Source organism: Barbus barbus (genome assembly GCF_936440315.1).
Source record: "Barbus barbus genome assembly, chromosome: 2".
NCBI classification, from domain to species: domain Eukaryota; kingdom Metazoa; phylum Chordata; class Actinopteri; order Cypriniformes; family Cyprinidae; genus Barbus; species Barbus barbus.
This window is the reverse complement of record NC_136730.1, coordinates 7,295,087-7,307,868: the sequence shown is the minus strand read 5'-3', so window position 1 is coordinate 7,307,868 and position 12,782 is coordinate 7,295,087. Positions and strand designations below refer to the sequence as shown.

The following is a 12,782-nucleotide window of genomic DNA, read 5'->3' as shown; positions in this document are numbered from 1 at the left end:
GTTCTGCTCCAGCGACACATTTCAACATGTACTAAATGCTTCAGTAAATCAGACTTTACGCAAATATTGACTGGAGATCCCCGAAGGATCTTCTCATGCTGCTTAATGGCTCGCCTTAATGCTAAATTTTGTAAATGTGTGTTTTTTTGTAATTGCCGGAGATGCAAGTGTGCAATTTAGCCAGTGTGTTTGATGGAATCCATTATAAATGCTGACAGACGTAAACAGTCGCACCTATAAACATATCACATTTCTGTGTGTTACTGTAAACGTTGTGTGTTGCCATCCTGAGATGAATGAGGTGCTTTTCAAAAGATCAAATATCTCGTAAATCAAAGCTGTCGCAAGTGCGTATGGATCGTGGGAGTCCGGGCTTGTAAGTGGAGCTGGGTCTGAGCCAGAATTCAAGAAAGAGACCTACTGACCTGCTGAGCTCCCAACTGTGAAACCACATTAATAGCACATTGTGAGAAATATGCTCACTTCACTAACTTTCTGGCCAATAGGAATCCACTGAGCTTTATTTAGAGCGACAAGCTGCTCTCTGGGGAAATGACAGCTGAGCTGAATGTGCCGTTTTTTTTATCATTAACCATATGCATCTGTGTGCTTGTGTGTGAGGTCTTATCTTTGTCTTCATGTATATGGTTTTATTTGGGTCTATATGTATGTGCAGGTCCATTTGGCAGCAGTGTAGCCCCAGATTCTGCACTGCAGCAGGTGTCAGAGCTGCGTACCCAGTTGGAGGCTCTTAAAGAAGAGCAGCAGAACATACGCTACGGTCTCAACATCTTTAATATTGAACAACCAGCCTCTAAAGACATCCTCACTCTTGAGAAGGTGCCTATTCACTGCTGTTACAGTAATGAAAACTTTTCTTCGTACAATACATCACAGACACACAACACAAAGCAGCACAACAGAACTGGCTAAGGGCGATTCATCGGTCCTGCGTGACAGCAAATTGAACGATATCGATACTGTTGGTGAAGGTCACTTCTGGTTCAGTATGCACTGATGTTTAGATTGTGTCTGTGTGTGTGTTTGTAGGACATGAATTACCTGCAGCAGGTATGGGAGATCGCCCAGCAGTGGGAGGCTCTGTGGGACGAGTGGAAGGGGGGTCATTTGGCCTCTCTTCAGACCGAGGCCATGGATAACACCTCCCAGACCATGTTCAAGAGACTCCACACACTCAGCAGAGAGTTCAAGGCAAGCCAGCGCAACACACTCTACACCTCTGGTGTTAACTCCACTTTAGTCAGTTCCATGGCCAAACTGACATTTATGGGAGTTTCCAATAAACAATGATAGTCTTCAGAATAGTACAGAATTTATTTTGTTATATTGTTTAAGCTATGTAGTTTTCCGACAATTACACACACAAAAAAATAGTCAAAATATAACACTAAAATAATACATAAATATTAAGAATAAAAATAAAATATAAATGCATTAAAAATATGTATATATATTTTCTTTTTTTAATTACTTTTTTTTTTTTTTACACTGATTTGCTAATATACCTGGTAGTGATGCACGTGTTTCATCTTTTATGAGCACAGACTCTTGTTTCTTTCCAGATGTGGTATTATGTATAATATATAAAACATAATGCAAATAATATTTGCAATTATGCACTTTTAATTTTTAATTTATTCAAGCACCAAAATTAATAGGTTGAGTACTAAGACCTTCACATAAAAAAACTAGCAGCCATCAGGACCCATTTAACTGCTATCAGCGGCGTCAGTGATGTCTCAGTCTCTCACTCATCTTCTACTGTACTCACACACATACTGATGCTACTTCATTAGGGTCCAGCAGAGACTCTCATTTCTTCGTTTCTCTTTGTAACTTTGATAAAAGCCCTTTTGTGTAGCTAATTACCCTTTAAAGCTAATTTAGCTTCTCTTCTCACCAGCTTCTCATTATCCTGACATTTAGCTTTAAGCAGATTAGAAACACCTGCATGATTCAGACCCTTTGGGTGCTTTTCCACTGACAGGAGATCAGTCAATCACAACACAGCACTCAGCATTTTACACTGCAGCTTGCAGTGGGATCCTGACTTTTCCAAATGTGTGTGTGTGTTCTTTCAGGACAAGCACTGGGAGGTTGTGGACGTCTCTAAGAGCAGGATCATGCAGTTTAAGAAAATCATCCCACTGATCACAGACCTCAGAAATCCAGCCATGAGAGAGAGGTAGGTTCTCTCTCACAAATGCACACACACACACGAATCAGTGTCCTCAGCATAATGAAGTGTCATTCTCACACTAATCCTCCTTATCAAGAGTGGTTCCTGACAAAATGACACTGTCGTCTTTCATGTTGTCTCTTCAGCGGCCAATCTCTCTTTGTAACTTCTCTGTGTTCGGGATATTGCCCTCTGTAGCTTGTGACCTGAGGTCTCCTGTAAAGTCTGGCTGATAATCATCAGCAGCAGAGGTTCGGTGTCGATTGCTGTTCTAGGATCAGCTGTAATCCCACACCTTGACAGCCACCCCTCAGTTACAGCTCGTCACCCCTCTCCTTTCCATCACGCAGAGCGTTTGTGCACTCCGGCGCCATTCCTGCTGAGAGAAACGCAACGTTTTCCGCTCTTCGTTTTTCTTCTGCCCTGTCATTGCTCCCTAAGCCATCTGATTGGATCTGGCATTCCCAAAACAACAACCCATCGGCCCCAATCAGGCGTGCTACAACAGCCCTGGTGGAGATGGCAGAGACAGGCCTCACGTTCCCCTGATGACACTCGGCTAATCACACTGATGTAACCCTCTGAAAGATCCCTGTTAGCGTCTCCCTCTGGCCGGCGCAGCACATCGGGGAAGCAGATGAAAATAAACAGAGCTCTAGCCTCAGAAGTCCATGACCGACAGAATGGGAGACAAGAGGAGCGAAAGAAAAACAGGAACTCGTAGGAGAGATCGCGTCCCAGAATGCTCGGGCCCAATCTCAGAGGGGCCAGTCATTGGCAGGATGTTTTTTTTTAAATAGAGGTGTTGTGTTTTGTTGTGGATCAGATGTGCTGATGGTCTCTGTGGATTTCTTTGATAGAAGACAACAAGCTGTGCGTCATGGCTGCGGGATCTCTCACGGGAGAATTCAATCCTTTCGCTGTCGTCGCCCGACACACCTGTTTATTATGACAAAATCTGACTGTCGACATGACCAGTCTTTTGTGACAGAACAGCGCAGTGGACTGTTTTTCTTCAGCTCTTGAAATACTCCAAATAATACACATTCTCTGTAATTTTAGCTTAGGAATTTTGTTTCACACCTTTAATTAATAAATTACTAACATAATTTCTCCTAATGGCCTACACAATAGCTCTGTTTCAAAACCTATTGGGCTGTATAAGCGTGTATATGTAGACATATTGACATGTATAAACATTGGATAAGATAATTTATTTTTTAATTACAACTTTTTCTTACATGTATAACACTGAAAAGTATTGCATATATATTCTAATATGTGTATTAGAATATATTAGAACGTTTTAATGGGGTTTTTTTAAATACTTTTCCTCCATCATGTATTTAAATTTTATTGTATTTCAACGCAATGTATTCTGGGATTGCCTTTTCTATGAATGGTACATGCAAGTTTAGAATTTGGACAAATTTTAGGAGACAGCATAATTAAGTTGCCTTCCTTTTGGAAAAGCCTTCATCTCATAAACTGCGTCTATGTTGTCTTAAAATGCTGGCCCGTAAGCAGCTCATTAGGTTTTGCAATAGATCAAATGGCTTTGATAAAAGGTTTTTCCACCCTATGAGCTCAGATTCATGTGTCAATGTCAAAGCGTCTTGGCCAGTCAGATTTTATCTTCAAAAGATGATGTGGATCTGTTTATTTTAGACATTGGGATCAAATAAGGCAAGAAGTGCAGCAAACATTTGACCCGACCAGTGCAGACTTCACTCTGGAGAAGATTGTGGCTTTGGGTCTGGACCACCATGCAGAACGGATCAGTGACATATCAGGAGCGGCCAGCAAAGAGCTCTCAATAGAGCAGGTAAGATATCCCTCGTCAGAACTTTCTCTTTCTCATTTGTGTTAATTTATTGCCTTTTGTCACTTGAGACTTGAAAAGATTCTTCAGTGAAAGATTTTCCAGAGAACAGTTTATAAGAAAAGTTATTTTCTGAAAGAAAGTGCAACAAAGAACCCATTTTCCCATTGGTTTTGCCACTGTGTATGGTTTATTCGAAATTAACAATGTCCTTTTTATTAGTTGTTAGGTTCTTCAGATCAGAGTATTGGATTTGGGTTTTTTTTAAAGCAAAAGATCAATCAAATTGTCCCTGATCCTTTGAAGGAGTTTTTGAAAATGTACTGAAACTTTCACTTTAAAACATTGTGGAAACCTGAAAGCCAAATTATGACATTATAAGTGGACCTCATAGGGAAAAATTAAATGATTAAAAAGTATATCATATGATTCAGATAGTATGAGGCTGTAAAACCCTTTTCGATTATAAATGAAACCTTTATTTTTAGAGTGTCTTCCTTATTCAATTTTGTCTCTTTTGTCTCTGTATAGGACTGTAAGTTCATCAAGGTTCAATTCTCTCTGCTCCTCTCGCAGTGCATAAGCTCCTCAGAGGTTTGGAATGTTAAAGAGAAAAGGAAAGTCACTGTCAGGAGGATTATGGTCAGAGGTCGGGTTTAGAAGGTCAAAGATGATATCCTCAGGGTGGCATCCGGTAGTCAGACCGAACCCAGCAGAGAATCACAGCAGAGAGCCCCAGTCTAAGAGTCTGGCAGCAGTGCAGATGTGGTTTTCTTTAGTCAAACCGTTTGAATGTAAAGGCAGTGGTGTTCATGAGTACAAAGCTATCAGACTGCTCTAGGCTTATAGTACAGTCAGAGTTTTAATTATTTTAAAACATAGGCCTGTTTCACTCATTGCATTTGTGACACTACAGGCACATTTTTTTGGTTCCATTTGGCGCCTACATTACAGCATTTCAGCACATGAGCAGCAATAAAAGTAGCACTTCAGTGCTAAGTTTTGTTTTGCTGCATGCCATTACTGGTTTCTGTCTCAGAGTAAAAAATAAAAAAAGGTAAATGAAATAATCACATCGTGAAATAAGTCACTATTATGACAAATATATTTACAATTTCGAGTTTTAAAATCACATTGAGTGAATTAAAGTCACAATCACAAGATATCAAGTTTGTTAACTTTTTTACTCTACTGCTCTGATGTTTACTTTTTTAAGAATTTAATGTTTTTATTTAGCAAGAAAGCAAGAAATTAAAACACCTTTACAAAGTTATAACACAAATTATTTTCTCTTAAATTTCTGTTAATCAAAGAATCCTAAAAAAATACATCATATTTTCCACAAAATTATTAAACATGCACATGTATAAATTACATTCTAAAATATATTCAGATATCAAAGTTAATTTAAATTGTAATAATATTTCACAATATTTAACACATTTTTAATATTTTACAAATTTTGATCAAATAAATGCAGCCTTGATAATCATGAGACTTTATTCAAAAGCATTTAAAAAAAGCTTACCAGTTTCTGAACTGTAGTGTATTTATTCATTGTATTCTCTGATGTAGAAACAAACAGGCTTTTATAAAACTCATCAGAAAAAAATGTTGAACATGTACAGTAAACATTTTCTTAAAACTAGATTTTTTGTAATATTGGCTTTTATGAAGCAACAGAGAGAAGAATAAGTGCCCCATTGCTTGAAAAACACCTCCATGTTAGCTGATGCAAATTCACAAAAAGCACTTTTTATTCCGTAAAGATTGACTGAATCCAGACGCTTTAAGCAGTTTATAGCTATGCTTTGGGTTCTGTGCAAAGCATTTGGATATAAATGTCATTCCACCTCTTCATGTAAATTAGATTTCTATCAAGTTTGTAATGATTCTCAATGGCCCACTTCCGATATCCATTATATTGTTGTATAAATTTATGGCTGTTATTGGAAGAAATATGGAATGTAGTAAACCAGCAGTCACTTTATTTTCAGCATAGAGCTGTTACACAGCAGAAATGCCTTTAGTGTAAAAGCACAAGCTACGTGTTACAGACACAGGATGTGTGAAACAGGCCTATGAATCGACTCGTTTACAGTCCTATTTTAGATTTGAAAAGAAAAATTTCCTGGACTGTGTTCAGAAATAGTGCAGTACAGTATGAGCGCAGTGCTGCTGGAGGCGTCTGTCCCCAGGCTGCAGTCACAGGTCATGTGTGGCAGCCACAGGGGAAATGAGCCTTGTGCTTAATTTCCTTCAGCGCAGCCTTTACTGCCCCTGCAGAGGAGAGCTGCCCTGTCCAGCTGTCAGACTGTGGGAGGCTGTACTCCTCCCCTCTCCCCTCTCTCCTACTTTATTCCTCTCTTTCTTCTCGCTTTCGGCCCAGGGAGATTCCCAGACGTTCTGCTCTGCGCTCGCAGAGGTTACAACAACACAGCTTTGGTTCGAGAGCGGCAATGGGAGAGCAAACCCTCATAACCCCCAAAGCTCAGAGCGGTTCACCTAGAAGTCACTTGCAAAGAGAGAAGAAGAGAAAGACCGATAGAGTGTAAATGAGAAGCATCGTTGACATGGTGCACGACTGGTGTTTCTGGAAAGACCCCATCTCTGACGTTTATTTTGGGGGAACTTTGCAGGGCCACGATTAATGATATTTCCCCCTAACAACCTAATAATTTAGGTGGCTCCCTTTTTAGCTCTAAAGGTGTGGTCACGTGTAATTTTTGGCCAAATTTTGCACACAAATATGGTTCATTGTCGATTGCTAATAGTATAGCGATGTATGATTTACAGCTCATACAGAAGTTACTTTTAAACCAAACAGCTTTATGTTGACTACAACAAAATCCTGCCTTAAAAAGGCAGCTCACATTTTGAGAAACAACCAAATGTTTGAGTATTTAGATTGGTAAATAGATTTTGAAACTTTTTTTTTTTTTAATTCAGCTATAGCTTGAATCTCTAAATGCTCCTATGATGCCAAAAATGCTTTGTAGGTGTGCAGCTCTCTAGGTTTAAAAAAAACAACCAGTGTTTAAATGTTGGAATGCACTTATGATGGCCAAAAATGTTGTCTAGTTAGACAGCGCACTATATTTGAAGCATAGCAAATGTTCGGACATGTCTGTGATGCCATTAAATGTTGTCTAGGTGAGCAGCTCACTGGGATTTAAAAGACAGCCAGTGCTTAAATGTTTGAATGATGTCCAAAAATGCTGTCTAGGTAGGCTGCTTGCTAGGTTTTAAAATATATACAGTAAATGAGAAGTGTTATTGGCACATGTCTGGTATTTCTAGAAAGACTCCATCTATGACGTTTATTGTAGGGGGAACTTTGTAGGGGCCCCAATCAATGTTCTTTCCCTGTCACTAGCAGTCTAACATCCCCATGAGACCGATGGCTGCCCTACCAGCTCTAATACAATGTGGCGTGCAGTGCTGAGGTGGAATGTGTCTGGAAAGATTAGTGCTAACATTAAAAAGCCTAATGCTGACCTCTGATTCACAGACACTGGAAGGCATCATGAAGACATGGGAGGAAACGTCCCTGGACATCACACCCTACAAAGACAAAGGTCACCACAAACTGAGGTGAGGAGCCAGAGGTACCAGAAGGTCAAACGTCAAAAGGTTGCAGAGGTGCTCAATAAGCAGAATCTTATAAAGATGATAATGATGATTCAGCATCCTGAGGTGGCAGAGATTCTCTGTAAGTCCCTGGCATGAGGGCCTATTCACACAACAGTTCATGCAACTAAACAAGAAAGTATTTTATTTTCACAATAGATTTCATTAGCAGCATAATTCCCTTTAGAAAAAGAAAACACAAGAACAAAGTTAACAAAAAATAAAAGTTCACATAGTGAATGTCTGAAACACTTTGTCTTCCCTAGCAGCTTGCTACAGCTTCCAGCTTCCACCAGCAGATTTTCCATCCTAATTGGGGAGTTGTCCTAATTGACTTTGCCTAATTGATATATTGTTTTTTGGGGGTTTTTTTTACTGAGATGTAATTGTACCATAACTTTCATGCTTGTCCAGTCGAGGGGTACTTGCTGAATTGTTTTTTTATTTTTTGTGGCAGACTCCCTGTCCACCTAGGGACTGTTAGTGGCTTCATCCATGCTATTACAGCACCGTAATGTGAATATATTAGTGCCAAAAACAAGCCATAGCCTAAAAAACACCATTCCTCAACATGATGGAGCGCCCTGCTGCAGGGGAGAACCGCCACGCGTGAGGAGCCAGTAACTCCACATTATCATATTACTCTGTGTGACACAGAAAGAACGAGCAAATGAGACAAAACACTGGCTGTGTTTTAAAACCTAGTGAGCCGCCTACTGCCTACTGGACAGAAATTTGGGCATTACAGGCATATTTAAATGCTCTTATCGGATTTATTGCGCCTATGATGTGGAAAAATGCTGTTTAGATAAGCAGCTCACTAGGTTTTGAAAGACAGCCAGTGATAGAATGGACCTTTGATATCCAAAAATTCTGGCTAGGTGTGTAGCTCAGTAGGTTTTGAAACACATCCAGTGTTTAAATGCACCTTTGATGCCCAAAAACGCTGTCTAGGTGGGCAGTTCACCAGGGTGTGCATCACAGCCACTGGCCGAACAGCATTGCTGGTTCAAATCCGTGTTTGACAGCAAGCCATGTTTTTATACACAGACTAAATGGCTTATCAATGCCAGGGCACCTTGAGCTCTGACACAAACGTAATTACTATCAATCTCCTTAGAGAGCAGGACTCAGAATGGCTGCTTTAAGCCTTCTGGGCAAAAAAGTCATGGGTCCAATAAAGAACATAAACTGACTGTCTATGAACGAATAAATACTAGCGGGAAAAGCCATTCTAGTGTTTAGATGAGCTCAAATGATGCTGTTGCTCTTTTGGGTTTGATTGAGACCGCTTGGGCATTTCACAAAGTGTTTAGTGCTCACAATTATACAAACGAGCTGCAAGCAAAGATAAGAACTGGAGAGGATGCTTTGTGCATATGGCAGCCGCACAAAAGCTCTAATCTAATAGAATCATTTGTACAAGCAGCCTCCTTCCCAAGGGCTGAAAGTTTTCTGAAAATGCCTCCAGGCCTGTTTGTATTTAGCTGGAAGCAGTGTGTGTGCGAGTTGCGTGGATGAATCGGAAACGGGTCAAAAGCGTTGTTTGTGAAATTCTTTAGCTGTTTGTCCATTTTGATGTAAGAACAGTTCCATAGTGTTAGCTTGTTTTTATAATTCTCTACGGAGACTTCTCATATAGATTTTTGCGTGCTTATGTAATTTTATGTCAATAATGTCTGTAAGAGTTTACCTCTGGGGACAAATTGGTCTATGATATTTCTCATGTGAATTTGCTCATATACGCTTACGCGCACACGCAACCATATATATGTATGGGCTGTTAGTTTAATGCATTAACTTAATAATTAGTTATGAAAAAATTATGTGATTTTAAAATATTTTAGCACAGTTAACGCACCAGCCCCGCCCCCAGACCTGCACGTCATCTTACATTTCATACAGTTGACTGTTGACAAATATGGTGCAGGAAAACAACTCCATAAATGCAGTTATGCCCTTAAATTCAAGACATTGGTGTAAAAATGCTCCTGAGTTTTTGTCATATATGATGAGCGATATCACGAACAGCGAGAGGATATCACATGAGTGCTGTTTGTCCCAAATATAAGGAGTGCAAATGTCATTTTATACAACAGTTCAATATACAGTGGGGGAAAAAATTATTTGATCCCCTGTTGATTTTGTACGTTTGCCCACTGATAAAGAAATGCATCCAGTTCTCCTCTGAATCATTGGCAAACTTCAGACTGGGCTGTACATGTGCTTTCTTGAGCAGGGGGACCTTGCGGGCGCTGCAGGATTTCAGTCTTTCACGGCATAGTGTGCTACCAATTGTTTTCTTGGTTACTGTGGTCCCAGCTGCCTTGAGATCGTTGGCAAGATCTTCCCGTGTAGTACTGGGCTGATTCCTCACCATTCTCATGATCATTGTAACTCCACGAGGTGAGATCTTGCATGGAGCCCCAGTCCGAGGGAGATTGACAGTTATTTTGTGTTTCTTCCATTTGCGAATGATTGCACTAACTTGTCACCTTCTCACCAAGCTGCTTGGCGATGGTCTTGTAGCCCATTCCAGCCTTGTGTAGGTCTACAATCTTGTCCCTGACATCCTTGGACAGCTCTTTGGTCTTGGCCATGGTGGAGAGTTTGGAATCTGATTGATTGCTTCTGTTTATACAGGTTTTTTAAGAGAGTTTAAGAGAGTGCTCCTAATCTCAGCTCCTTACCTGTGTAAGAGACACCTGGATGCCAGAAATCTTGCTAATTTATAGGGTATCAAATACTTTTATTTATATATATATATATATATATATAGTCACATAAAATTTACAAATAAAATAATAGTGAAGTAAAAGAAGCTGAACATTTTATTTAAAAAAAAAAATTGGGGGAGGGTTAGTCTGTAGTCATTTTAAATACATTTTATATATAAAACAGTAAAAGCTATGTTATCCTTCTTGATGGATAAGTAAATGTGTTTGTAATTAGCTGCAGTTTTGGGGCAAAATTGTTCCTTAATCTGACAAAACCTTCCTGTGGAGACATTCTCAATTGGAAACTCAATGCATAAAGCAAACACTAAAATAAATATATTTATGAATTCAAAAAAAGTTTCTTTTGGGGCTCTGATTTAGCCATTAATTTTTATCTGGTCTCCATTAAGATATTGATTTGCCTGTACTTCATAGTCTTGTTTTCATTTAGATCAAATTAAATACCCCATACATTCCCATACTGCCTAAAAAGTCTGTGTAGGAAGCAGCTCAGTTGGAAACGTGACTATGTGTATGTTTAGTAATGCACTAATACGCAGAGTCATAAAGACTGCAGCTCTCTGTGCTATAAGCTGTCATATGCGTCAGTGTCTCACACCCACCTGTGAGAGAGAATCACAGGGGGTGGTGTCTTGCTGACAGGTAGGCATAGGGAGAAAAAAGCATGCGAGCAGATATATAGAGAAAGAGGGGGAAGATTCTTATTGCATATTTCTAGAAGCTTAGATCCCGCAGAACAGAGAAAGGACGTGGTCTCTCTCTCTCTCCCCTCTTTAGCACACATACCTGCTGGTATTGTTCGTCCCCGTCAGTGCTGCAACAAAAGGTGGACATATGCTTTATCTTTAGTTCTCCCTCTCTCACTTGTCTTTGATCACTCTATTTCTTCCTCTGTTTTTGTTGGTGCAGGGGTGTGTGCCGTATCAACAAATACTGTGTGTTTAGTATTCAGCGGTGGGGTTGTATACAGGGGACAGAATCAATTCCAAATTACTCAGGCTCTCAATAACGAACAGCCCCGTCCGCAAGGAGAAAAGATGATTAATGATGATAGTATTCATGATAGAAGCTGAAGTGTTTGCACACACAGATGGAGCTGTGTGTGCGATAATGGTCCTGCAGTGAAGAGGCTTTCTGTTTGCTGCCGTGTACTTATAATTGAGCGTTTCCACACATTTAGCAGGACGGAGTGCAAATCACCTGTAATTACCACCTACAGCCCCGCATTGTACACACACACCCATTGTATAAACCCGGTGCATAGAAGCATCTCTTTACCTGCTCTGCAGTTGCACGAATGACAGTTCTGCAGAATATGTGGTAAAACCGTCCTGCACCGAAGGTTCGACTGACCGTTGTACACTCCCAGCAGTCGTAACTGGTCTTTAATGACGCGGAACAAAACATGTGCAAACACTTTTAGCATATGCTAGTTTCTGTAATTAAATTAGATACATACACTTTCCTTACCAACACTATTTTTTTTACAGCTTGCTACAGTGCACATTTTTGTCCTGACGCGCATATGCTGCTGTTTGGACGCACACACACAGCTGCAGATGAATGTCCCAGCCTAGTTTTGCTGATGACTAGCTATTTTGAGAGGTCATGTCCTCCTCTATGTGTTTTTCTGTTAGTACACTGTACATTTGTTAGTGTGTGTACAAATTTGTGCGATTTAGTACCTATAGGCTGTTCAAAATGTAGTGAGATGGCATGCATAGCATTTTTAGACATTAGTGGCTTCAGTTTGAACATCAGTATGCGTTTAAGAAACAGCCTAGGTTGGCACTTTACTTGGTAAGCAGACTGAGTTTACTCTATAGCCATAGAGCAAAGCTTCACATTCTAACTCACACATGGTCACTTTCTCTAAATGATCAGCTTTCATTGCTTTATAATGGCTTTAGGGCTATGACTGTGACTCATTGGGCCAGGGTAGTACAACACTGCCACCTAGTGTGTGTGCATATGTGTGTGTTTATGTGCGCTTATGTGTGCGTATACACGTGTATGATGTGTGCATGTGTGTGAGATAAAGGAGGCAGGAATGCCCTGACCATCTGCTGCACATTAGAAAGAGAACCTCAGCCCAATTCAATTAACATCCACAAGACCCCTGATTGGGCTCAGAGAGAAAGAGAGAGATGGGAAGAGAGATAAAGGCCATTGCAGGAGTTACTACCCTGCAGTAAATATGAGTTTCGACATTCTCTGATGAACTCTCTGCATGACAGCGGGGCGAATGGAAAAGTCAAACACACACTCACACACACCCAAACGGTAGACTCGTTCAAAGAGGTTATGGAATTGTGTTTGCTATGAAACAGAGGGAGAGATAAAGAAATACTCTTGCTCTATGGAGATGTTTGAAGTCTTGTTTTAAAAAAGC

At 40.1% G+C, this 12,782-nt stretch overlaps 1 protein-coding gene across 1 annotated transcript in view; it reads left to right on the top strand.

Moving 5' to 3' along the window:
- The window catches only part of dnah2 (dynein, axonemal, heavy chain 2), a gene marked incomplete at its 5' end in the record, with an annotated part of 138,582 nt that overhangs the window by 44,310 nt on the left and 81,490 nt on the right, over window positions 1–12,782 (top strand). Inside the window, 5 exons of the mRNA XM_079438529.1 lie at window positions 677–840; window positions 1,051–1,212; window positions 2,103–2,206; window positions 3,869–4,025; window positions 7,534–7,616. Coding sequence (XP_079294655.1) covers window positions 677–840; window positions 1,051–1,212; window positions 2,103–2,206; window positions 3,869–4,025; window positions 7,534–7,616 — 670 coding nt within the window. The remainder of the gene's footprint in view (window positions 1–676; window positions 841–1,050; window positions 1,213–2,102; window positions 2,207–3,868; window positions 4,026–7,533; window positions 7,617–12,782) is intronic.